The sequence below is a fragment of the Centropristis striata genome, chromosome 11, assembly GCF_030273125.1.
Source record: "Centropristis striata isolate RG_2023a ecotype Rhode Island chromosome 11, C.striata_1.0, whole genome shotgun sequence".
NCBI classification, from domain to species: domain Eukaryota; kingdom Metazoa; phylum Chordata; class Actinopteri; order Perciformes; family Serranidae; genus Centropristis; species Centropristis striata.
The window spans coordinates 13469573-13494833 of record NC_081527.1 but is presented as its reverse complement, the minus strand read 5'-3'; the positions used below and the strand labels follow the sequence as shown (position 1 = coordinate 13494833).

Here is a 25261-nt window from a genome sequence, read left to right as displayed (position 1 = left end):
TGTGTTTGCGCCCCCACGGGATTATCACAGTTGGAGCAGAGGTGTGACCCATGTCCCCATTCCCCATATGCTCTAAACACATGCCCCAAAGCACTGTGTGTGAGAGTGTGTGTCGAGGGGGTAATGATAGTCCCTTGGTGTTTGACTGGCTTGAGCCCAGCTGATAACCAGGTGGGGCCCAGAGAACATTATGCCTCTTCCCCTTTATCCCCAAATACCAGCAACCAGTCTCTAGCCTTATGTGTGTATTCCCAGGACAGCCTATTGATGTCTGGGCTATTCCATGCATTCAGCTGTGTAAAATCAACACAAGGATTAAACACCAAATGACTGAGATTTACTGAGCCTAGCGAGACCCCACCTTTCTCTATTTCCGTCGCCATGCGTGTCTCATTCTGATGCTCTACTTTCTTTTCCACTCCCTCTCTTTTATTTTTTGTCTTTATCTAACTTCTCCTCTCCTCTTTTTCAATATTAAATCTTAGCTCGCCATTTCTTTCAGTCTGATAGACCCCCCCCCTCACTCTGCTTCTCTAAATCACACACAGTCTGTGCTGCTGATTCCCAGTTACTCTTGGCTTTAAGCCCAAATCAATTTATCTTCATGATGGACAGACATACTGACTGGTTGCTGCTTTACCTGTCCAGTGAAGGAGGATTGGATAAGAGCGGAAAAAGAGGAGAGGAGACTGTAGCATTTATGTTGTGTTTAGTAGCCTCGTTATATGAAAACTGCTTCTACATTTTATGTTTTTTATCCTAAAATGTTTGTGGTGAATTTAAAAAGAGCCATAAATCTCAGAGACAGTGTTATGGGTGATCAGGGCTGTTAAACACTGTTCGAGGCGGAGGCGCAACAAAGTGGAAAGAAAGAGGCAAACATATGACACCCCACAAACACACACACATCACACACAGCTTCCCCCTTTGAGGTCTGTAAAACAGAGTTAAACACTTCCTCACAGCTGGACGGCAGGATTGACTTGATCAATTTGTCAATACTTTGTCTTGATCGTTGGACTGACCCGCGCTGCAGGGTGTGTGCACATGGGGGTGGGAAAAGGGCACAGAGGTGTGTGTGTGTTTGTGTGTGTGTGTGTGTGATGAAGGACAATATAAGAGGCAGCTGTTAACGGCCAGAGGGGTTCATAGATGAGTAAAAAGAGAGAGAGGCAGGTTTTATGCATAGATCTGCCTCTATAGGGACATATGTGACACACACACACACACACACACACACACACACACACACACACACACACACATTCACTCACACACTCATTCGCTTAACCTCAGGCACTACTGCTTCAAGGGAAGTGTGAATTGACAGGTAGACGCAGAGAAAAAGAGGAACAGATTGGGGTTTTCTTCCTCCAGGCTCGGTTTATACGGAGGAGTGGGCGTTTAGAGACAAAAGGAAATATCTAGTCGTTCATACACACTGATATTGGAGTGCAGAGTAGGATGGGATTTTTTTTTTTTTTTTTTTTAAGTATCCCAGATTTAATCTAAACACCTGTGTAGAATTGCACATATACACCCATACAGTCTTCCATAGACGTGCTATAAAGCTATATTGGTATCTGTGTGGTGGAAAAACATTCTAGATCCATTCAGTGGATCATGATCCAGCTGTGTATTTTGTCTTTCAGGCACTGTGGATATATCAAAGCCAAGCAGGACCCTGATGAAGAGAAGATGCAGTTCCAACATGGCCGAGGTAAAGACATAAACACAAACTAGAGTTGTTCCCATGCTGATACCACTATGGGAAATGCCTCAGATACATACAGCCTGAAATGCCGGATTGGGTATCGGCAAGTCTATGCACTGATCCAATACCATGTTATATTATATATTATTATGTATGTACGCTCATAGTTGGCAGCACCAAGATGGAAGTAGTATTACAAAGTGTAAGGGCAAAGGGGTAAGCTAGTAAACAAAGTATAAAGAATGACAATCCAATTAGGTTGGGCAGGAGAGGTGGTGAAGGGGTCAAACAAACACATGACAGGAGCTTTTGAAGATGTTTTCCAGGTTGTAAATATATCTCCAAAACTGTCTTCTTCAAATACATTTTATTTTTGTTCGTCAAAACTCTATTCATTTTAAATGCAGATTTATGCTTATGCAAGCACCCCACACACTCAAAACTTGTCTTTAAACCAAACTTCACACCATCCCGCATTGGATAAAACCCTTCAACTTTCAAGGAGCAAAATCACTCCACAGTGACAACACCCTGACAATTACTGTTTGTTTATAGAGCCACATGTTGTTTGCATAACTTCAAATGAATCATAAGAACAGTCAGAGAGCTGTAGAACGACATACCGTCAGTGAACATAACTTTGTAGCTTTCTCAGCTGAATAAACCACATTGTTTCACACTTACTTGCACTAATGTTTTCTGGCAAAGTGTAGCTCCTTATGGGTTCCTGTTAAAATTATGAGTCATTTTAACACCACCGCTAACAAAGTAGTTATGTGTTTAATTATGTAATAATTTGCAGTGTCACTCAAACAGAGCACCCACGCTCAAGCTCCCGTTTCAGCACGTATTCACTTTTCTGAAATGTCCGGGAAGGAATAAGTGGGGGAAACCATTTCCATAGAAGAATCAATACCCTACATTTATACTGTTAACTTTTTTAAATTATGCAACATCATAAACCGAGCAAAAGCTGCATATATTTCAGTATATTTAGCATTCGTTTTTAATCATCCCTCCACATTTCTTCTCTTTTCCACTGATGCAGTCAAGCTGCCCGGCAGCAGGACCTATATCCATCCTCACACCTACGAAGACCCAAACCAGGCTGTCCGGGACTTTGCCAAAGAGATCGATGCTTCCAATATTCGCATAGAGAGAGTTATTGGAGCTGGTGAGTTGGCAGTAAAACAGCAGTAAATTATATTAATAACTCAAAAAACTGTAATTTTTTTTTAACTTGAATTCAAATTATCGCTGTGTGTAGGAGAGTTTGGGGAGGTGTGCAGTGGTCGGCTGCGTGTTCAGGGAAAAAGGGAGATCTACGTGGCCATCAAGAGTCTGAAGGCGGGATATTCTGACAAACAGAGGAGGGACTTCCTGTCTGAGGCCTCCATCATGGGACAGTTCGACCATCCGAACATCATCAGGCTGGAGGGCGTCGTCACAAGATGTGAGTGACGTGTGTGGTTGTGTAACCACATACCCCACTTTCCTCTCTCGGTGTGTGTGAGTGTGTGTCTGTAACTGTGTGAGAGCTGTTGGTGATGTAAATAAGAGCTGACCCTGGATCAGATAAAAGCTCCATTACCATGGCAACACTTGGATGACACATGCGGTGAGCATGTGAACGACGGCTGCCCGCCTTCCCAAACGGCCGCTTGTTTACTTCACATGATTGTGTTTGGCAATTAGAGCGAGTGTGTTCATGTAGGTGAGATAGACACAGGCCTGGTTCAACAAGATAGCTGATTCGTTATCGCAGGGCCTCGCTCTCTCAATCACTCTCTCTCTCTGTCTCTGTCCATCTATCCCTCTCTCTGCTCTTCCTCTTGTTCAGTATCCATCTAATCTTCTCTTCCAATCGCTCCCCACTTCTCTTCTGTCCTTTTAGTACTCTCTCCCTTTGTCTCCCTCACTTAAACCCAGAGTGTGTTAATGTTGAGACTGCATTCACACCAAATCAGGCGTCTTACTGCTATTCATTGCACTGTGGGTAGTGTGTTTAGATGGGGTGCAGTGGATGCCCAAAAAAAAAAATGTAGTAGCCTTGGAGCAAAATGTTGAAACAGGATCAACTTTTAAAGAAACGCAACACGATGTCAGACCAGATGTCGCCATGAAGAAGAGCCTTGTTACGATCTCCCAGTTGTGTCCTCACTTAGTTAACTACTTTGCATGTAAATTAGCAATACCAAGATGTTTCTGTTGGGTTGTGTCCATTCCTGTAGAGTTGTTCCGATACGGATACCAGTATGGGAAACTGGTATCAGCATTGTAAACAAAGTATAAAGAATGACAAATGGATGGTTCAACGGACAGGAGTTTTTGAAGCCATTGTACAGTTTACCAGGTGGTAAATATATCTCCAAAACAGTCTCTCCAGACTTTACATGACAGTTGAAGTTCTTCTTCAAATATATTTAGTTGTTTTTTAACGAAAAATGGGGGGAAAAGGTCTGGGTCAGGGTTCTTTTTTTCTGTTTAGTTGTTTAATGATGGTTGGAAAACTGCTTTTAGGTACATGGCGAAAATATGCCAGGTTACAACATGATGCCACACTAATAGGACTTTTGAGTGGCAAAACACAGTGTAGGTGATGAGAAAGCAGAAGTCTTATTTTCTTTTTTTCACAAGTTTAGTGTGGAAATGTTTCAGAGCATGGGCGCACATCCTTTTCATTCATAACAGGTATTTTTTCAAATTAGTCATCTAAATGTGGTTTCTTCCTCTCTTTCACCTCCTGTTCATGTTGTTAAGCACCACTGCTCTGTTCCTCCTCTGGTCTGACACCTTGTTATGCTGATGATTGTTAGAGATCTACAGACAAGCAAAAGGAAGAGGGAGATAGTCGCTACAAAGAAACAGAATTGTAAACATGCAGGCTGACAAATAAACCTCCGCTTTCCCATTCGTCTCACTCTCCCTCTCCTTCCCTCCGTCACATACACACACACACACACACACACACACACACACACAAATCTTGAGTCCATCACACACCGGTGCTCAGTGGCACTTTGGCCAACAATAAAAGAGCAAATGCATATGCATAGGCTTTTATCATGAATATTAATAATTCATAAAGTTAATTGGATGTGTTTTTTAGCTTCATGAATATTCAGCAGAATGCATATTAAGAATGAGAACCCCACTGCATTTCTTATTCACTTCCTCTCCCTCTGTTGCACTCTCTCTCTCTCTCTCTCTCTCTCTCTCTCTCTCTCTCTCTCTCTCATTGTCTAAATAATGCTTGATGTTAACTGTGACCTTTGGTTAGCAGTATTGAGGCAGTTTGTAGAATCACTACAGCAACAAACTAAATCAAATGTGCGTCTTTTATTCTGGCAAGCAGACATGTAATTATGGCACTTTCTTTCCACTGGCGCACACACCATTCTGATTTAAAATACCAGAATAAATTCAAGAATTACTGCCAAATACTTTGGAATTTTCTGACAAGAGACAATAGCAGAGCTGACAGTAGAATGGTTGGCGTAAACGTAATAAGGTGCTCTTTACTTTGCTGTGTTCTATGAATATAAAACTATGTTTGTTGTTTTTCCCCGTGTGTGCGTGTAACGAGCATCTGCCTACTTCTACATGCGTTTCTTTGTGTCTCTCTTTTCACCTGTCTTCACGGCACATTGAGAAGCTGATAGAGCCCCTCAGAAACAAATCTCACCAGCGGAGCAGTAATTTCACAGGTCACAGCCCAGGGTGCGTATGTGAGAGTGAGGGGGTGAGAGTTGAGATGGGTCAATAATTCCTTCAGGCCTTTTTCTCCAGCACCAGCTGGTCCCTTCACACCGCCCTCTAATCAGGCAGGCTGACCCTGACTGCTCTGGGCTCAGGTGTGTTGGATTGGTTTGCGTAGGTGTAAGTCATAGTAGTATCAGCAGTTATAGGCGTAGTATTGCTTGGAGTTGTTCTACTATAAGAGTAGTAGCTTTTGTCACAGTTCTGCAGCAGAAGCAGCAGAGATAGTACAAAGCAGCAGTGGTAACAAAATGAATGAAACAGACGTTTAAATGCAGGGACATCAGACTAGAAAAAGGTTTAATGTCATCATTATAAAATATGCTTAATTGCTGTCTTGGCAAGAATTAAATGAGAAAACTGCTCTCACATCTGTCTATTAAATAAGAAGCTGCAGCCAGGAGACTGTTAGCTTAGCTTATCACCTAACAGAAATTCTGGAGAGGGAGTTTTACCCACAAAGTTTTGACAGTGCACTAGTTGAGTCCATGAGCTCTGGCATGCTAGTAAGCTTAGCCAGGTTAGCCACTTTAGTTAAGCTCTGTGGACAGTATTTGTTTCTAATGTATGTTTTCCCACATTGTTCAATTGATGTTAGGTTTACCTTTGGATACTGTTTTACTGAGGCCACGCTCTCGCATATTGTACACATCTTAGAGAATACCAAATTAAAGCATCTGCTCAAAGTGATGAAGCCCCGCTACAATGTGTCTCCACATGTGCTGCTCTGTATAAACAAGAACAAGCATTCTGATGATGCAGCATTACATTGTGTTATTCATTTCTGTTGTTTATCTTATTTAACAATATGCCAGTATTTGAATGATGGCCAAGAGCCACTATTGAATGTTCAAATTTTCAAAAACTACATTTTTGAAAAATCTGCTACTGCAACTCTTGATGGCCACTGAAAACATACCAAACATTTCAAAGTGAAGTTTGTGTACCGTTACTAACCAGCTGCTGGCTGTAAATTCTTATTTAACGTACAGACATGAGATCATCATAATCTGACTCTCCGCGAGGAAGTGAATAAGTGCATTTTTTAAATAGCAAGAAGGAGCACTTTAGAATGATTGATATTGTTAATGGTGGTCTTACAAGTAACAATGTCAGCACAATAGTTGTAGCCAAGGTAGCAGAGGTAATACAAACTAGTAATAGTGGGGGGTAGTGACAGTGGCTGTAATAATTGTAGAGGTATTTATTTTAATTTTGCACAGTCGTATTCTCTATGTGCTTATTTTGGCATTTTCCTTTTTCATTCATTTCCGTGTGTGTGTGTGTGTGTGTGTGTGTGTGTGTTCTTCCTGCTTAAACCTCATAAGCCCTCAGCCCCTGCCGTGTGCCACTCTAATAACCTACTCTGCTGTCTGTCACCTGATTGTTGCTATTGTCATGCTAATTAGAGCGCCACATGCTGAAAAAGAGGAAAAAATAGATCTTTCTTTTCTCTATCTGTCTCTTTACACATCAGGAAAGTGCAGTAATCTGCCCCTTCTCCTCCTCCCTCTCTCCATCAACCCCTCCCTCTCTCTACCCCCTCCACCTCCTTATCTTCCCTTCATCTCCCCCGTCCCTCATTTTATCCATCCATCCTTTATGTGTTTTACAATCGCTGCAACAATCGGCTCATTTGGAAAACCCTCAATTACTGAGCTCCATCTCATCTGCCCACATCGTGTACACACACACACACACACACACACACACACACACACACGCCCTACAAAGGTGCTGTTAAAACTGGGAAAAATCACCCGTCTTTTCCACCTGTCTTCTGTTTGAAGAAACTGGTGATTAGCTTTAACTGTGAGTCTTTGTGAGCTGAACAATAAGTGTTTCAATCTTTCCTGTCTGAATGTTGGAAATTATTCATGTTTTGAATACATATGCAGATCTGGAGATTGGACTGCTGGGAAAAATGAGGAAGAAACGGGAGGGGAATGTAGTGAAAAGGTGACAACGGGTGCGGGACAGAAGGAAGAAGGGGAGGGGACGGATGGACGAGATAGGACACAAGAGCGAGGAAATGAGAGAAGATGGGGCTTGAGAACAAATGAGGGCAACAGGGGAAGATGCGCGGAGAGATTTGAGGGAAAGAGGGGCGGATAGACGAGGGTAGAGATGGCGAGGAGACAAACGTGAGGAAATGAGAGGAGATGAGAAAGCGAAGAGGAGGGAGGAGAGGTGAAGAGAGGAGTGGAGATAAGGTTATTGAGTTTCTGTCTTACTGTTTCTCCGCACCCCCTGCACCCTCACATGGTGCTTCCCAGAACAAAGATCTGTCCTGTGTTAAAAGCATTGTATCACTTAGTTCAGAGCCTTAACATTAATCAATACAGCAGTTATTTCATTTTCTCGTTTGGACCTTGGGCCGTCTCATTCAATAATGTGGTAATGCGGCTCACTGGCACAAACACAGATAGCCACTCATAATGTAATTTTCCAGATGTATACGGACTGTATCACTTTCATTTACACTCACACCGACGCACACAGAAACAGACGGTCATAATCTCATTTACCAGATATACTGTATGTACGTAGTCGCTAGATGCAGACAGCATTTAACTGGTTAACACACAAATACACACACACACACACACACGGCCAAGTGGCAACGTCCCGGCCTGAAAAGTGAAGCCAGTGCAGAAGTGCCTTACACCTGCATTCTTTCTAATGGCCACCAGGGGGCGACTCCACTTGTTGTAAAAATAAGTCAGATTGTAACAAAGTCTATAGGAAAATTATCCTGTTTCTCACTGGATTTTTAGCTCACTAAACATTTTTGTGATGACTTTATGCTCTCAACGGCTAGTTTCAAGTCTTCTTTATTTTGTATTCTGTGTTTTGTAACATTTGGTCACTTAAAAAACATCTTAACGCGTAGTTATACTAATAGACACTAAGGAGTCTGCTGTCCATTTTGAATTCCAGATGCTCCATGCTAACCAAGCATATAGCTAGTGCTAACATTAGCTGTCAACTTAGCGTCCTTCCAGCTCCAAATCTCTTCTGTGCATGTGCTTCCAAAAATTGCAATGGCCATAATGCCAAATTTGTGGGTTCAAAACAGTAGTTCACTAACCAGTGGGTGACATCACAGTGGCTACGCCCACTTCCTTTATACAGTCTTTGACACAGACACGTGAGGCCTAATCCCAGCTCTGTACTGAGAAAAGCAACACTTTCTACTTTCACTTAATGAAGAGCTTTAATAAAAAGAAAAAGAAAAAGAAAAGCAAACTCCTCACTGATCGTTCCATAACACATTCCACCTGGCAGAACATCAATACCCAATCTACACACACACACACACACACACACACACACACACACACACACACACATTTTCAGCTCAGAAACGGCTGTGTTATTTCTAAAGGCGATGAAAGGCTACAAATTCGAATGAATACGAATGTGATTAGTTAATTACGTGCTTTCAGGAGGAAACTGAGAAGCGCTCACGAATGTTTGGCAGAGAGCAGCTCCGCAATGAGTTCGAGAGGCCAGCGTGTCTGTGTGTTTTAGAAATGTGGATGGCATGCGATGGGGCTGCAACAAGAAGTGAAAGAGGTTCATTGTATCATCGAGTGTGTGTGTGTTTATGGTGCCACTCGACCAAAAAGAGACGGAACGAGCTAATATACGGTGCGAGTGCATGCGGCCGGTTTTATTGGTAACCTCTGTTATCTTTCTGAGTTGCAGGGATAATTCTGTATGGCAGGTGTCCAGATGATGGCTACTGATAGTAGACCGTGTGTGTCCGTGTGTGAGTGCATACATGCCAGGCTCACATGGTCCTCTAACCCGACCCAACAGGATGAATGTGTTTCTTTGTGCTTCACTCTTGATCACATCATACGCTCTGATCCTGAAAGTAATATTCTCCTTCGCTGGTTACATACATGGGCTTACCTCACATACAAACATACAAACATACACACACACACAGACACACACACACACACACACACACACACACACACACTCCTGAGTCTCCCGAGGTAGACAGAAGGCTGTGAAGAGTCAGACCCCTTTTCAGTCGGGATCAATCCCATCAACTGTTTTATCCGTCACTGTGATGAACACACAGAAAAGCACACACGCTGTATGTCCACCTCTGATCAGAGCCGAAATCAGACGGTCATCATCGTGCTGCCCCCCCATCCCCGTGCCCTGAAACCAGCTCTGTCTTTCTCACACACACACACATACACACACTCTCAGACACACACACCACACACAACACAGGCCCCGTGTGGAGATAAATGTGACCAACAGTCCTCACCCCCAGCAGAAGAAAATCCAATTCTCTTTCACTTTTATCCCTGAGACTAATGTTACTGTCAGAGAAGACACCACCACCAGAGACCAGGCGACTCTGCTTGTGTGTGTGTGTGTGTGTGTGTGTGTGTGTGTGTGTGTTTGCTGCAGTGAGATAGTGAATTCATTTAAGGTGATGTATTGCTGTCTTTACCTACAATCTCACTATAGGCCGCAGTGGTGTTGTTCCTGCCTTTCCATGACAAGCTTTTGACCCCCTCCTCCTCTCCTCTCGTCTCCCTCTTCCTCTCTTCTCCTTTCCTCTCCTTTGCTCTAATTCCTTCCTCACTTCCTTCTTCCTCCTCCCATCAATCTTTCTTTTCTCTCTTATTTTTTTAAGCCTTGGCTTGTTTTGGCCAATTTCCTTTACAATTTTTAATCCTTAAATTTTGTTTGCCAGTCATTTCTTTCACAATTTCCCAAAAATGTCTTTCTTACTATTTTAGGTGTTCTTCAAAAAAAAAAACATTCTATAAGACAACTCTCTGGGTCTTCATCCTTCAGTTTCCCTCTCCCTCTCTCGTGCTGTCTTTATCTCTCCCCCAGGTTTTTTCCCAGCATCTCTGAGGTCTGATTGGGGAAATGTGACCTATTCATCACAACTGACATAGTCTATGTGTTTACAAGCTATACACACACACACACACACACACACACACACACGCACACTATAATTTGTACTGCACATTGTGTGTTTGTTAGTGATTGGTAAGCTCGGCTGTAGGGGGGGTGGTACCTCGGGACAAGCCTGTAAAACAGGGACAAATGCTGTTTTTGTGTGTGTGTGTGTGTGTGTGTGTGTGTGTGTGTGTGTGTGTGTGTGTGTGTGTGTGTGTGTGATTGCAGGTACTTTGTTAATCATTTGTAAGCCCCACCAGATGCCATGCAGGGGACCATAGTGCGCGGGACCTGTCAGTCAACCACCCCTCCATCACACAAACACACACTCATGCAGGTGCAGGTGCATATAGAGATCCAAACACAACCCCCTTCCCCTTGAGGCTGATTAGTATTCATGAGATCTCAGGAGGCCCCCTAACACACACCCACCAACACACACATATTCTGGTGGATTGGTCCATTCTAATTATCTCCTGGCGTTTATGGAGAGGGCTGATTAGAAGCTGTCAGTGTGACTGATGACGACATGCCATGTTATCCCCTGGAGAGAGGCAGAGAGACAGAGAGGGAGGCTGGTCACAGCTGTGGACTCCACTACTTCTCTGTCCTCGTCTCTTTATAGTTGGTGTCTTTCTTCCCTGTAAATCCGCTCCACTAACAGCTGCCTTATTTTGTGGCTCCGTAGGTAAACCAGTGATGATCATAACAGAGTTCATGGAAAACGGATCTCTGGACACTTTTCTCAAGGTGAGTCACGGCTCAGCTGGGAGGAACACGACACACGCATTTCTACCAAGGTCAGGGCCGCAAGTTTTAACAAAGGCCAGGTGGAAAATGATGTCCCAGCTGTAAACTGTTTGAAATTGTACAGTTCATCCCCCCAGATTGCTTTACTTGAAGGCACTTTCTTTTAAAAATATATACTGGTAAAAGGTACCTGACTGAAATCGCCCTTTCTCAAGCTGGAGAATTCAATCTATTAAAAGTTTTACACCAAGGACTTAACAAGGACCAAATTTAATAAACACTGTTTCAGCTGATTGAGGTTTTGAGCCAGAGTTTCACCTCAGAGTAAAAATATAGTTTTGAAAACAGGATACTGTTTAAATGCACACATTATTTCTTGGAATGACAGAAGTGTTTTATATAATAAAGGCAACATATCTTCACTAAATGGAGCCGTGTGTGTAAAAGAAAAGCTGTCATATGTAATTATACAGGTGCATCTCAATAAATTTGAATATCATAGAAAAGTTTATTTATGTCAGTAATTCAAATTCAAAAATTGGAAATAACATTATATAGATCCATTACACACAGAATGAAACATTTCATGTCTTAATTTATTTAATTTCTTCTAATTATAATGATTATGGCTTACATTTAACGAAGACCTAAAATTCAGTGGTTAAAAAATTTTTTAATATTACAAAAGACCAATTTTAAAAACTATGTTTAATATGGAAATGTTGGCCTCTGAAAAGTATGTCCATCTATATGACTCAATACTTTGTTGGGGCTATTTGACTCAAACTACTGGAAATTGACTTTTCCATTATATTCTAATTTATTGAGATGCAGATGCATGTATGTAGCATATTTTATGGAGTGAAACATCAGATTTCTTGTGACAGAAAAAAAAGAGTAAAATATGCCATTATTATACAGTACATACATGGAGCTAGTGAATATAGTCATGATATAGTCAGAACACAGGCAGTGACATTTTTCTTTAGTAATTATGGACAGAGAAGCCCATGTTTTATATTGGGTCTATGAAATGCACTTAGTGTCCGTATCCCAGAGCAGAAAACAGCAGCAGACTGCTGACAAATGGGCAATAAAGCAAAGAAAGTGTATTGCTTTGTGTGCAACATTTTGCTCTGTCGGGGGATACAAAAATTGAACAGTTCATTTCAAGTGTAATGTAATACCACAAAAGTCAAGACAGCAAGTGAGGAGAAACACTGAAAATAACCTCCAAAACTCCTAAAGAGATTTAAAGGAAATCAGCTTTATGATGACTCAACAGAGAATTACAGTCAGGAGAAATATTTCGAGACACATTTATTATGCTGATCAAGTCTCTGAAAATGATCTCAGTAAAGAGGCTGGTTGAAAAAGGGTTTAAATCCATGCAGGGTATTACAAAATTAAGTCCTGAAAAGCAGATTTGACTCAAGGTTGTTGCTGAACCCCCTATTAGTGAACAGATTTTAAAAAAATTGAAGGCAGTCTGTGGAGGCACTGTTTTGTTATTGAAATTGAAATTATGACCAAAGGAGTCTGTCACTCAATACGTCATTACATGAACTGATGGGTTTTAAAGAATTAGTCCTTAAAGCCATCATCTGAAACACATCACAAACCTAAAAACATATTAAGTCTATTCAAAAAATCAAGACATATTTTCTCAAAATTGACAGAAGGTTTAACAGTATTCAATTGCAGATGTGGTAGACAAGTGTTGTAAATGTTGATAAATGTGTGATTCATGATTCATGTTCATACAAAATATGCAGCAGGAGTAGCAAACGTATCGGTATTGATTAAGCTGCGCAGCCCTGAATTGGATTTCGCTATACACCCAGATGAATAGCTTGTTGCAGCCCTGGTGCGCCTCACATTCAAAGTCCCCCTGATTCATATTCAGAGTTGTTTGTCAGCCAGTAAAATCACTGCAGTGCTCCAAAGCCATTAAGCCTGTGATGAGAGGCCCGTCGCTAAATAGACACCAATCCTATCAGCAACACTGAAGCAAAATGAAATGAAATCTGACAAGATAAAAAATAGCCTCAAACACACACACACACACACACACACACACACAAAATCACACATTCACACATACACATGCGTGTTGTGTGTTACAGTATGTATTGTAATGAGGGTCATAAAGAGTGTCCGCAGTGGCTCAATATAATTATGGAATTTTATGGGTTTTACAACTCATCCGTGCTCAGAGCATCCATATGTGTCTTTAATTACGCTCACCGTTTATTAAGCAGTCGTCCCTCAGAAATAACAAAACCACTGTTCAGTCTCTTTGTTACTACCTGCAGTAGCCTCTCTATCCTTCCTCTTAGTCAGTGTTTCCTTTCAGGTTTCTAGTAAGAACTTAAAGGGATAGTGTGGATTTTTTAAGAGAGCATAAAAGCTTCAGTTCCCCCATCGGAAAGAGCTGTCTAAATATAGCATACACTTAAAATTATATTGATATTTTTAGATGGGCCTTTTTTGGATGGCTAAAATACATTTGGCTTCTGCCCCCATTCACAGCAGTACATTGCTTAGCTTCTGTGTCTGTACTGCTTGCTTCATGCCAAACGCCAGCTACTGTAGGTAACACACTGAGGCTAAATCCCTCTACCACCGCTTCCCCTACCCCTTCCCCTACCCCTCTGTCTGTCTTCCCTTTGCCCCTCAACACAGAGTGTTGTTCTCCTAAGAAATGAGACACCCATCTATCATCATCGCTTATGCTCAGACTTAATGTTAACAAAAGCCTCAATTTTAGTCATGTCAACACAATCCAAAATGCTGTCCACACAAGTTGTGATGTCTGTTGCTTTGGCCATTTTCTATTTCTTACGTCTGTCTTATACAGACGAGCTAGCACGCTTATGTAGCAGGCGAGCTAGCATGCTAACATTAGCAGGCTAGCAAGACCATCCCAACTCGGCGCTGTTGAGAGAGACCAACTAAAATGAGTATCCTTAATTTATTTGATTTGTTTAAATGCAATGTCATTGATACGGGCAAGCTACCGTGCAAACATTAGCGGGCAATTGATAGCATGCTAGCCATAGCTTACAACAAAGTACAACATGAACATCTTACATTCCTCAAAGCCCTCCCTTTCCAGTGTGGTCATTTGGAAGCTTCATTTCTTGGCTTCAGCCCTAACCCTAACCCAATGAGAATTGAGACAGCCCTACCCATCACATGAACGCGCAAAAAAAGGCGGAAGGGGTAGGGGTAAAGGGTGGTAATGGGATTCAGCCTGACTGTGGATAAGTACCTCATACAACCCCACTACAAACAATCTGGACTATACCTTTAAGTGATATGCCAAAATTTGCCACAAAGTCTCATTTTCCATCGTCACCTTTCTCATCTGTCTCCTTCATCTCCTTGTCCAACCTCTCTGCCCCGCATTTGTCTCCTCTCGTCCCCCTGCCCTGCCCACCCTTCCTACTCCTTCCCGGTAATGCAATGTGGTGGGCAGATTGATAGAGGAAGTCTGTAGGTTTGTTAGACAGTCCAATCAATCAGCATCTCACAAAACCACCGGCTAATTAACTTACTCCACAGCTGCCGAGGGAGTGAGAGAGAAAGAACGATAGAGGAAGGGGACGAGAGGAGGAGGGGGTGCACAGATGTAGAAAGATGAAGGAAGATAGATAGATAGATGGAGACTGAGTCAAAGTAATACAGAGTTCTCTCTCTCTGAGACAGTGACTGAGGACAGACAGAGATGGATGGAGAGAACAAAGAGACAGAGGGAAGGAGAGATGATATAAAGGAGAGAGGGTGACTGATAACATGGATGGCTTTTTAACGGGGACCATTGGCCCAGGGCAGAAATAATTGGCACAGGAAGGTGAGCTGGACCGTCATCGATCAACAGGCTCTGCTCTCTGCCAAAGACAGCTCAAATCTGAAATCCAGTGAGCTCTGCTTGCACAAACGGTCAGTGTTAGAGAGGAAAGTTTTGTCTGCTCTGTCAGATCCAATCCTCTGCAAGTAGGGTTTTTTGGTGAGCCTCCATTGATCCCTGGGTGGAGAAATTCATCTTCTGCTTGCCACCCTCCACAGAGAGGTCAAATGGCAGGGTTAGTGAGGGCTGGAAGGGATTCACAGTGTTGCTCAGAGTCACTTCAGAAGCTCGGATTTATGCCATCACAGACGCTTGAATCCTGGCTTGAACTTTCACTTCCAGCTGAGGTTGTTAAAGGACTTTACCCTAATCACCACAACCCCCCCCTGATGCAGCTTAATGTCACCATTTACACTCTGTGCTGTGTATTAATTCTCCTCGTCTCTCTCTCTCCAGAAACATGACGGCCAGTTCACGGTGATCCAGCTGGTCGGCATGCTGCGTGGCATCGCCTCAGGTATGAAGTACCTGTCAGACATGAGCTACGTTCACAGAGACCTGGCAGCTCGAAACATCCTGGTCAACAGCAACCTGGTGTGTAAGGTGTCTGACTTTGGCCTGAGTCGAGTTCTGGAGGACGACCCGGAGGCTGCCTACACTACAAGGGTAAGACACACTCTGCCTGCTGCAGATGTCATGAACAAATGTTGTCGCTAATTACAGCTAATCCACCAGTTGACCTCTACATTTGTTAGATTCAGTCCAAAACCAAATCCCACATAGACCCCATGATTACTAGACCTGATCCAAAACATAGTGGACCCAAACAGACCCAAAGAAAAAGAGCAGAGCATGTCATTTTTTCTTGCACTTTACAATCCACACCCTCACTTCACTTGGATCCATTCAGGCATTTTCCCCATTCACACATATGCACTCAAACAACTAAGCAGCAACCTCAGGGGCTAAAACCCCCAGAAAAGAACAATTAAGCCATGCACAAGTGCCAAAAAACTGCAGTGCCCCAAGTAGCCACTTGAGGCTGACTGCAAAATTGAGTAATTTTCCCATAGACTCCCATGTTGAAATGTCCAACTTTACAGCAGAACAGCCTGGTACAAAAAAAAAGGATTTGTTCTCTGTAGCTAATTTTCCCATTCATGACAAGTATACGGGAGTGAATGTTATAAATAACTCACCCGTTTAAATTATATTAAGGCTTAAAGTTATGCATAATTAAGGGAATAGCTGCTTTGAGTAACAGGTGGATGCCAGGAGTTAGGTGGAGCCACCACACTTACCTTCACAACAGCTCTTCAGAAACCTTTGGGTGACATCACAGACACTACGCCCATATTTTATACAGTCTATGGGCCCAACAGGTTGCTCTCTATTGTGAATGGAACCTAACAACATTCTGGCATTTTCTCTGAGTTCAAGACTGGCCAAAGGGGAAATGTGGAGAAGTTTATGTAAATTTCCTCAGAAATGGGAGAGTAAAAACCCAGCGTGAACCAATCGCATAATATTTCGATTCCCACAGGAATCACAACAAGCACTTCAAACAAATGTGGGTAAAACTGATCACTACAGTAAACAGCTTCCCAGTTTAATAAGATATAACTTTACCAAGCTACTTTAAATGATGCATGAAAACACATCACTCAGGAAATGAGGCAGTTTGTTTGTTTTCCATAATAGAAATGGAGGAAAATAACTGTCCAATCAGAGCTGAATATTTGAATTACTCTAAACACACGGGGAAACAGCAGTCCCATGAGTGCCTGGAGGGAGCTAGTTTGAGTCCATATGTGCAGAAAGACCTGACACCCCTGTGGGCCCCTAACCTGATAAGAATGTCATTTGGATGACTCAGGCAAAGACGTATGGCACTAAATCTTCATTACACAGTGCAGTTGTTTTTTTAAACAGTTGAAGTTTTGTATGAGTCACAACATGCAACTGATGAAATACGCACACATGGGATGAATGCATACACAGAAACTTCCTGTCTTGCCTATATATATATATATAGACAAATGAAAGAAGTCTTTGGTAACATCACCATCCCCTCACAGAGCACAGAGAGAATGAATAAACTCAAACGTCAGTGAGTTAAACCACTGCGGAGTAACTCATCTAAAATGCCCACAAGGAGATGGCATTATTCATATTCATAGGAAGTGTTGGGGATGTTATTTTTAATATGGCATTAGCATTGCCCTGGGAGCAGTGTATCAGCCGCTGACTGCTCTATTGCAATCACACACACACACCCCCACTGATGTCAGGAGACCTAGATGGAGAGCTGCAGGCATGAAGGGGGGGAGAAAGGGAGAGGCCGAGGTGGAGATGGGGAAGAGACAGAGAGAGAGGAGTGGATATCAAATAAGACTGAGATCGAGGGAGGACGAGAAAGAGAGAGAGAGAGAGAGAGAGAGAGAGAGAATAAGGGAAGGCAGGGGAAGGATCCAGTGAGAGCATTTAAGAGAAAAAAAGAGGATGGCGTAGGGGTGGACAGGGGGTGGTGGAAACAAAAGTACAGTGCCGAGTGACTTGGCAGCTTTGTCTTTTATTTGACTTTGACCAAGCAGAGATGGGGAATGCTAGGTGGTGCAGAGGCAGCTGCCGCATGTTAAAAAGCTGAACCAAGCCCTATAGAGGTACGCTGTGTGTGTGTGTGTGTGTGTGTGTGTGTGCGTGCTACACAGAGTGAGAGCGAGAGGCGGGGTATCTTACTGCATATTGTGTCTATACAGTGGGCTTTTCCTTTTGATCTGTGCATCAACAACAAAGCATGGAAGAAGAAAAAGGTGGAAAAAGGAAAGTCAAGTGTATAAATAAACACTGAAGCAGAAGTAAGCCTATGTTGTGAGCAGATTAGAGAGGAGTTGGTTTATAGTCTCACTGCTCCGTTCTTAAAGGAAGTGCTGCAACGAGCGTCTCCACAGCCACCATCTTACAGTTGGTTGTGTCAGCCCTACTCATGATTTATCAGAGCCACAAATGTACTAACTAGAGGTAGTCAAGATCATCTTAAACAAGTCCAAGTCAAGTCCAGGAGCTGGGCCTATTAAATGTAAGTCAGGATCAAGTCAGAAGGCAGCCACACCAAGTTAAGACAGAGTCCAGAGCAAATCCCTGTTCTGTTCAAGACCAAAGTAGGCAATCGAGTACTTCCAAAGCTAATATACTGATTAAGGAGTTAGAATGGACATAAATAATCTAGAATCTATAAACAAGATTGACCTATCTTCTGACATCACACTTATCTAACGCATCATGTTGGTAGAATCAGCAAACTTTCTGTACAACTGATCCCAAATCAGCAGCCAGAAACAACTGGATTTGGTCTAAATTGATGAGCCCGAGGCCAAGACAGTTCTAAGTTCAGCAAGTGACATGGGAAAGACTTCATAAAAAGGTGGTCTCGAGGCAGAGACTGGACTGGAGAACTACAGCCCTGCGTACCAATAAAGCAATCTTTATATAATCTAACCATTACAGACTAAAACACACATCCAGGTATTCAGTGTAAGAGTGTTCTGTGTTTCTGCTTCCAGGGAGGTAAGATCCCCATCAGATGGACGGCTCCAGAGGCCATAGCTTACAGGAAGTTCACTTCAGCCAGTGATGTGTGGAGTTACGGTATCGTCATGTGGGAGGTGATTTCATACGGAGAGAGACCCTACTGGGAGATGTCCAACCAGGACGTGAGTCACAAGCACATTGATCTGAACTATTTTTTCCCCAACGTTCAGTTCAATTCTTAACTATGAAAGCAAATTTTCCTGGACATTTTTATTTCCCTCTCATGTATTGATTCCAGATCCTGATATTTGACCTTCTCTCCCTGCAGGTGATCAAAGCAATAGATGAGGGCTACCGTCTCCCCGCTCCTATGGACTGTCCTGTGGTGTTGCACCAGCTCATGTTGGACTGCTGGGAGAAGGGACGCAGCGACAGGCCAAAGTTTGGACAGATTGTCACAATCCTGGACAAGCTCATCAGAAACCCAGCCAGCCTTAGAGAGCTGGCCAACAGCTCAGCATGGTCAGTGGGAGAAAGCTGTAAATTAAAGTTGTAAATTCAACACTTTCACTGACACATTATAGATTAGATTATAGGGCAGTACATAGAAGACATAATCACTGCTTTAGATCTACATTGTTAATCTACTTTGTCAGTTTTGAAAACTGTGCAAAGTGGAAAATGTCATTTTTTTCTAGTAATATCACATCTTTATCTTTTCTCAGCAAAGTAACATTTGCCAGTGGAAAGGATATGAATGCAGACATAGCCATAGTCTCTCATTCTAAGTTTAGACTCCCTGCCTCCTTAGTTGTATTGCACACATCCATAGATATCATTACTTTTTATATTAATATACATACAGAGTGTGAAAGAGAGACAATGTGTCAGTCACCTTCTAATAAGACACAAGACTCTCAGAACAGAGAACAATAAAAAAAAATCCAGCACATCTGAAAAGACAGAAAGAACAATGTGACTTGAAAGAAGAGTCTTATACACAGGTTTTATGGCCTGGCTTTAACTGAGGCATACACAGCACTGTATGTAAATGCATGTTGTATGCAAGGTATTTACCAAGTTTGTGAATGAATAAGCAGAGATCATTTATAACAATTTACAGCAATAGGAAGGAAACAAACAAGTCAAAGGGTCTGACAAGTAAAGCCATGTGCGCTGGTACTGGAGGGGGTAGCGAAGGGATGAATCATTAATCATACTTACCCACTAATGGGTAGGTTAAGTTTAAGGTTTATGTTTTCTTTTCTCGGTGGATTTGAGTCTGTCATGCTGCGGTTCTTGCAGAATTAAAGCTATTCCAAATGCAGATAAAGCACTATGAATGAGCATTAGCTGGCTCCTCGAGTGTGCTGCTGACACTTTTTATTCTTCTGAATGCCCTAACAAGAGTCAGGGCCCTATCTCACACAGCACAAGTGCCATTGCTAGTTTCAGGCTGATGCAGTTGTCACTGTCACACCCAGCGTGCATATGGTGAAAGTAAGCTGATCTCTCAGCGTTGTTCTTTAAATAAGGTGTTGTCAGGCACATTGTTGGCATACTGCTATCTTAAGATTGTGGTATTGACCAACAAAAACCTGATCTGAAGCCAATGGTGCAGTATTTGTTCTGCTATTTAAAGGCTGCATTATTCTGACAGTAAGATGATTCACAACTCTGCTTGTTACACTCACAGATGCACAGCAGTCCTCCTCCTCCTCAGTTAAATAGGTCTGTGCATATGCAGTCAAATGGAGGTTTTGATGGGACAGAGGGGTTGGTAGATGGCAGAGGCAGAGGGTTTGCTCCTTCTTCCAATTTGCAGAATCCTCCATTTAAATAGCAATGCGCCAGGTGCAGGCACACCTGGCTTTTAAAAGGGAATGGGAAATGACACTTTGAATTGGATTAATTTGTGTTACGGCCAAAACACACCTATGATTAATTAAGAGACTAAACACAGCCCTATTTCTCCTTGTGCCTTACTTCGTGCCCAGATTATGCTCCGTTTAAATAGAAAAAGTGGACAGTTGGAGTTGGAGTTGGACACGCCCTAAATGCACTTGCACCATGCACTTAGCACCATGCTCTATAGATGGTTTAAATTGGGCCGATAGAATCAATAGCAACTGTAACGACAGAGGGCAGGACCAATCAGAAATTTTTATTTAGCCACTCAACATGACAACATTTCATTGAGTTGTGAGTGTGCTTTGTATCCCAGCAGGGAGGACCCGTCCACCCCAGAGTTCAGTGTGAGCACAGTGGATGAGTGGTTGGAGGCCATCAAGATGGGCCAGTATAAGGAGAACTTTTCCAGTGCTGGATATGTCAGCTTGGACTCAATCCTCTACATCAGTGTCAGGTACAGACTGGTGACTCATCCCAGTTAAATTAAACACTCAAAAGGTCAACATTGTCAGAGTAAGACATACTTTATTCGACTTGAGTGTCATTTAGAATTAAAAAAGGGGATTTACACAAGTATCTTGATGAAACCTCAGCAGCTGCTTGTGGGACAATGTGAATTTTTAATCAATATTTATCATTAATCAATATTTTTGTCTGCCTTTTGTCTTGCTTGTAGTGAATTGGCTAAGATGGGGGTGAATCTTGCCGGCCACCAGAAGAAGATTTTGTCCAGCGTGCAGAGCCTGCAGACCCAGGGGACGCATGTCCAAGTATAACAGTTTCCACATAAACACACAGTGAGACAGAGCCAAAATGGATGCTCCTGTGAAGAGTTTCCCCACTGAAATGGAGTTGTTATGGATACTCTGTGCTCGAACCTCCATTGATCTTAAGACACACTGAGATGGAGACAACATTGACGCTTGACTCCTTCACCTTCTCGCAGTTTCACCATTCTTCCCATCCTCGATGGGCACTACCGGCTTTCGCACTCAGAGTCCCAGCAACACAGCCACCATTATGGAGCAACAGAGAGACACACGTCCAACAACAAGGCCACATCTATAGCATCCCAGACCATTTCACATCATATCAGCTCAACAAAAGAAAAAAATATTCTTAACAAAAGAAATGACAAAAAAAACAAACAAATTAGAATATAATTATCATCACTGTCTGTGAGGTGTACAGTTGTTTTTTTACCGTCATTTTGTTTTCATTTTGAGTTTTCACCTTGAAGAGTTTAAAAAGGGTCAGACATTATGTATATGTGTAGATATATGTTTATATGGGCTGTGTGTCCCACAACCGTAGAGATGGACCTAACGTTTGTATTGGTGGTGAGGTTTATATGGCTCAACCTTAATGGGAGTTATTACCTAGTACCTGTATGGCCCCTTCCATTGCTCTCTGTATACAGAAAGCTAATTAGCAAGCCAAGATAATGAATGACATGAATGTGCGGGGTGAGGGGAAAAGAAAACTGGACCTTTAGAGATAGAGAGGGATGTAGATTTTGCTAGCTCATGTAGGATCGGAGTATGATTCATTTAAATAGTGTATTTGACCAGGACAAGGGCTTCCCTAGAGACTGCTCTCAGACACACTTCCATAGCAACTACACACAGCTCCTTTGCTAGTCTGCGTGCACTAACTGAGTGCAAAGAAATAGCAGAAAGCTGCAGTTAGCACAGATACATTTTTCTCTTCCATGACTGACTGGCTATTTCAAACAACATTGTCCATTCAGCTGTTACAGAATGATGTTGTTGGGAATATTTCAGCCCAAAAGTTTGCCTTCCCATATTTCAGGTGTTAAGAAAGTTAAAGTGTTTTGTGTAGAGCAAAGGTGATGCCAAGGTCATCATAGAGTTGACACTGTTAAGAACGTGTACCTTGTTTTTCCAGTGTTGTGCCATGTACAGTAACCTTTAAAATGTTCATCTGGGCAACATACCTCCATTCCTACTATACTCTGTCCTTTCATCAGTTCCTATAGCTGGATTGTAACAAATGGCCAGTCACAGTAATTACGGTGTTTTTTTTCAAATAGTCTGCTTGTTGAAAAGGAGCTTTGGAATGGACCTTTTTTTCAACAAGATGAAATATACGCTGTGTTGATTTTCAGGTGTGCCACCACGAGAGGGTAAGCTTTGCTTAAAAAAAAGATAATTTATGTGTCTTGAACTTTCTCACTTTCTTGTTATCAGTCATGCTAACCTATTTCAAGATTCCCTAGTTTCAAACTTATACTGATAAGGTAAATTTACAAAACAATGTTTACAGCAAAAGGCAAATAAATTGATTTGTTGGTTTTTCCTTATCAGAGGGAAACTGCTGCTTATCACATCAAATACAAGCTTAGATATGATGGGGCCCTCTTTGTGTGCACTGCATTAATGGCACTGAACCTGCTTTAGTGTATTCCCAAACCCAGTTTTAATATATGTGGTACTCTATAGGACCAACAGTGGCATAAAGTACAGAATATATGATTGTATCATAGTGTAAAATATGTACAGTGTTGATTTCCAATGTTAGAATGTTTGTAATGATAATGATGATGATGACTATGATGTAATTTTATTGTGAAAAAGAGATTTCTGAAGTACTCGTTCAGGGGCGGGTCATACAGGTGAAAAGTGAAGGGAGGTGATTCGTTGGTCTGAATAAAGGAATGTAGCATGGTGCAAAGCTTCAGCTTTGAATGACAGGTGACAGTGACTGCAGTTTCTACCATAGCGTTAGAATGAGTAGAATGGACTTTCCTTGTTGATACACTGGCTTAAATTGCATACCTCCCTTAAACAGTAATTACATGCACTTTTTAAGCCTGTGTCCGCCTACAAAACTAGTAAATCTGCTTGTTTGGGTAAGGTACCGGTGGAAAGAGGTAGGTTGAGATAAGAGATGTCCTCATATTAAATATCTTTCCAAAAGAAAAGTGCTATATAAATGCAGTCCATCCACTGACATTACAAATTGAACATTCGCTGAAGCCCTCCTAAAGCAGGAATTGTTCTATCATGGCTCAGAAACCATAACTAGGCATGGCAGACCTGTCAAGCTTTGCATTTCTCCACATGCTGAAGTGGTTTTGCATGTAGCAATAGTGTTTCTTGGCCTAATACCAATATACAATAGTAAAGGTGTAAGGAAAGGATTAAACAGTGTGTTTGTCTGTTCTAATGTAAACTGCAATTGTTAGCATGTTGGGCTAACCAGCTAACCATCTACAATAGTAATAGAGCAGCACTTCTAAGGCCAAGGTACACATCATTAACTTGGTATAATTTATTTTTTAGGGTTAAAGGTTACGGAAACAAAAGCTCAGTTTACATCTAGTTCATTCCCTGTGTTGTGTTTCTCCACTGAGGTAAAGCTAGTCTCGGATGCTATCAGAGTTTAAGCTAACATTATCTATTGTCCTACTCTTTATTGGATTTAGTTTAAGTTCACACCCTAGCAATCCCAGCCAACATTATGTGATATACCATTATGTTTGCCAAAAACATTGGTTCTCTGGTACTGGTAAAAATGTTTTTTAAATTTGAAAAGCGAGCTGGGAACATTTTCAGCCAACTCATGGACTCAAATGGAGCTAAAGTTAGCCTAACTAGTTTAGCTATCTAACTACAGCAACTAATGCAGCCAGAAAAAAATATATTCAGTGAGTAACTGCTTTTGTCAAAAAGGATCCAGCATTTTTTTTTTAAATGTGAATTTTCATTGTATACCTTATTATGTGCCAATTTAGAACAGTGGCAGGCTGGAGGGGGCAGCCAAGTGAAAAATTAAACCACTATAAGGCTATAAATCAATGATTTTGCTGGCAACACATTTTAGTGTGGCATGTTGGTGTGATCAAGGCCTCAGTCTTTCTTATTATAAACTTTATAATGTGTCATTTTAGATTGGAAAGCTTGACAGGCATGGCAATAGCAACTAAGGGGCAAAAGCTGTCAGTCGGACTCGGACTGGAGTGGGCAGCAGAATGAAAATTTCAATCACTATAAGGCTTTTTACTTGTGCTTTCCCGCCCTCTTGTTCCAGAATACAATCCAAAAAATGTATACAATTCGGAGAGTGAGAAATTTTTAGTACATTCTACTCTTGCTAACTCTATGATTTCACTCTAGCGGACTACCCTTGACCGCTGGCCTTTTAGATGCCTTATTTACTGAACTATTGTTCTTTTCTGTTGCCCTATAGAGGCGATATTAAGAGTAAATTGTATGTACAGGTAGTATTTATCTGTGTTTAAGATGACCTCACATCAACACCCTGGTTTTAAACATCCCAGAGACCTCCAACAGCACCTTCACTTTGATTCCCACAACCAGAGCAAAGTAATTTTGTTCTGAAAGTATTATAATGAACCCTAAAGCTCATTACCTGTAAAAGCTGATAGAGAAATTGTCAGAATTGTTCTTATTTATTTGAGTCATAAGATTTAGATTGTGGATGTGGATGGCCAAAAATTCCGGTACGCAAAATTGTTTTCAAGGGCAACATTCCTCATGCAATATCAGGATCAGAAAAGGGTATTTTAAGTATCCCTCAAAAAAATATGGATATTGTGACAATGACCTGACATTTTACAAGCTTATTCAACACATCCACTTTAGGAATTTTAAAAATACAGAGGTCATACCCCCACTTTGGCTTCAACTCTCAAAATCTCCAGGTTTGTGTCACTATTCACCCTATCAAGGTTAGCTATGTGGGTTGGTTTGCTTGATCTCAAATACAGTGTTTGTCCTACATTCCCCACAAGGTCTGTATTGTAAGTGTAC

The 25261-nt window shown here is 41.8% G+C and overlaps 2 protein-coding genes across 10 annotated transcripts in view; one reads left to right on the top strand and one right to left on the bottom strand.

Annotated features, from left to right (window-relative positions):
* Positions 1–25022, top strand: part of epha4b (eph receptor A4b) — a 103085-nt gene extending 78063 nt beyond the window's left edge. For 2 of the 4 annotated variants that reach the window (XM_059345017.1, XM_059345020.1), the window contains 9 exons: positions 1653–1720; positions 2763–2888; positions 2982–3167; positions 11109–11170; positions 15480–15689; positions 18587–18736; positions 18883–19076; positions 20779–20919; positions 21142–25022. In XM_059345017.1, the coding sequence (XP_059201000.1) occupies positions 1653–1720; positions 2763–2888; positions 2982–3167; positions 11109–11170; positions 15480–15689; positions 18587–18736; positions 18883–19076; positions 20779–20919; positions 21142–21241 (1237 nt within the window). In that variant the 3' untranslated portion in view covers positions 21242–25022. The remainder of the gene's footprint in view (positions 1–1652; positions 1721–2762; positions 2889–2981; positions 3168–11108; positions 11171–15479; positions 15690–18586; positions 18737–18882; positions 19077–20778; positions 20920–21141) is intronic. The other 2 variants (XM_059345018.1, XM_059345019.1) reach the window with 2 other exon arrangements.
* The window catches only part of LOC131980729 (eotaxin-like), a 226883-nt gene that overhangs the window by 103156 nt on the left and 98466 nt on the right, over positions 1–25261 (bottom strand). The gene's annotated exons all lie outside the window — the stretch shown is intronic.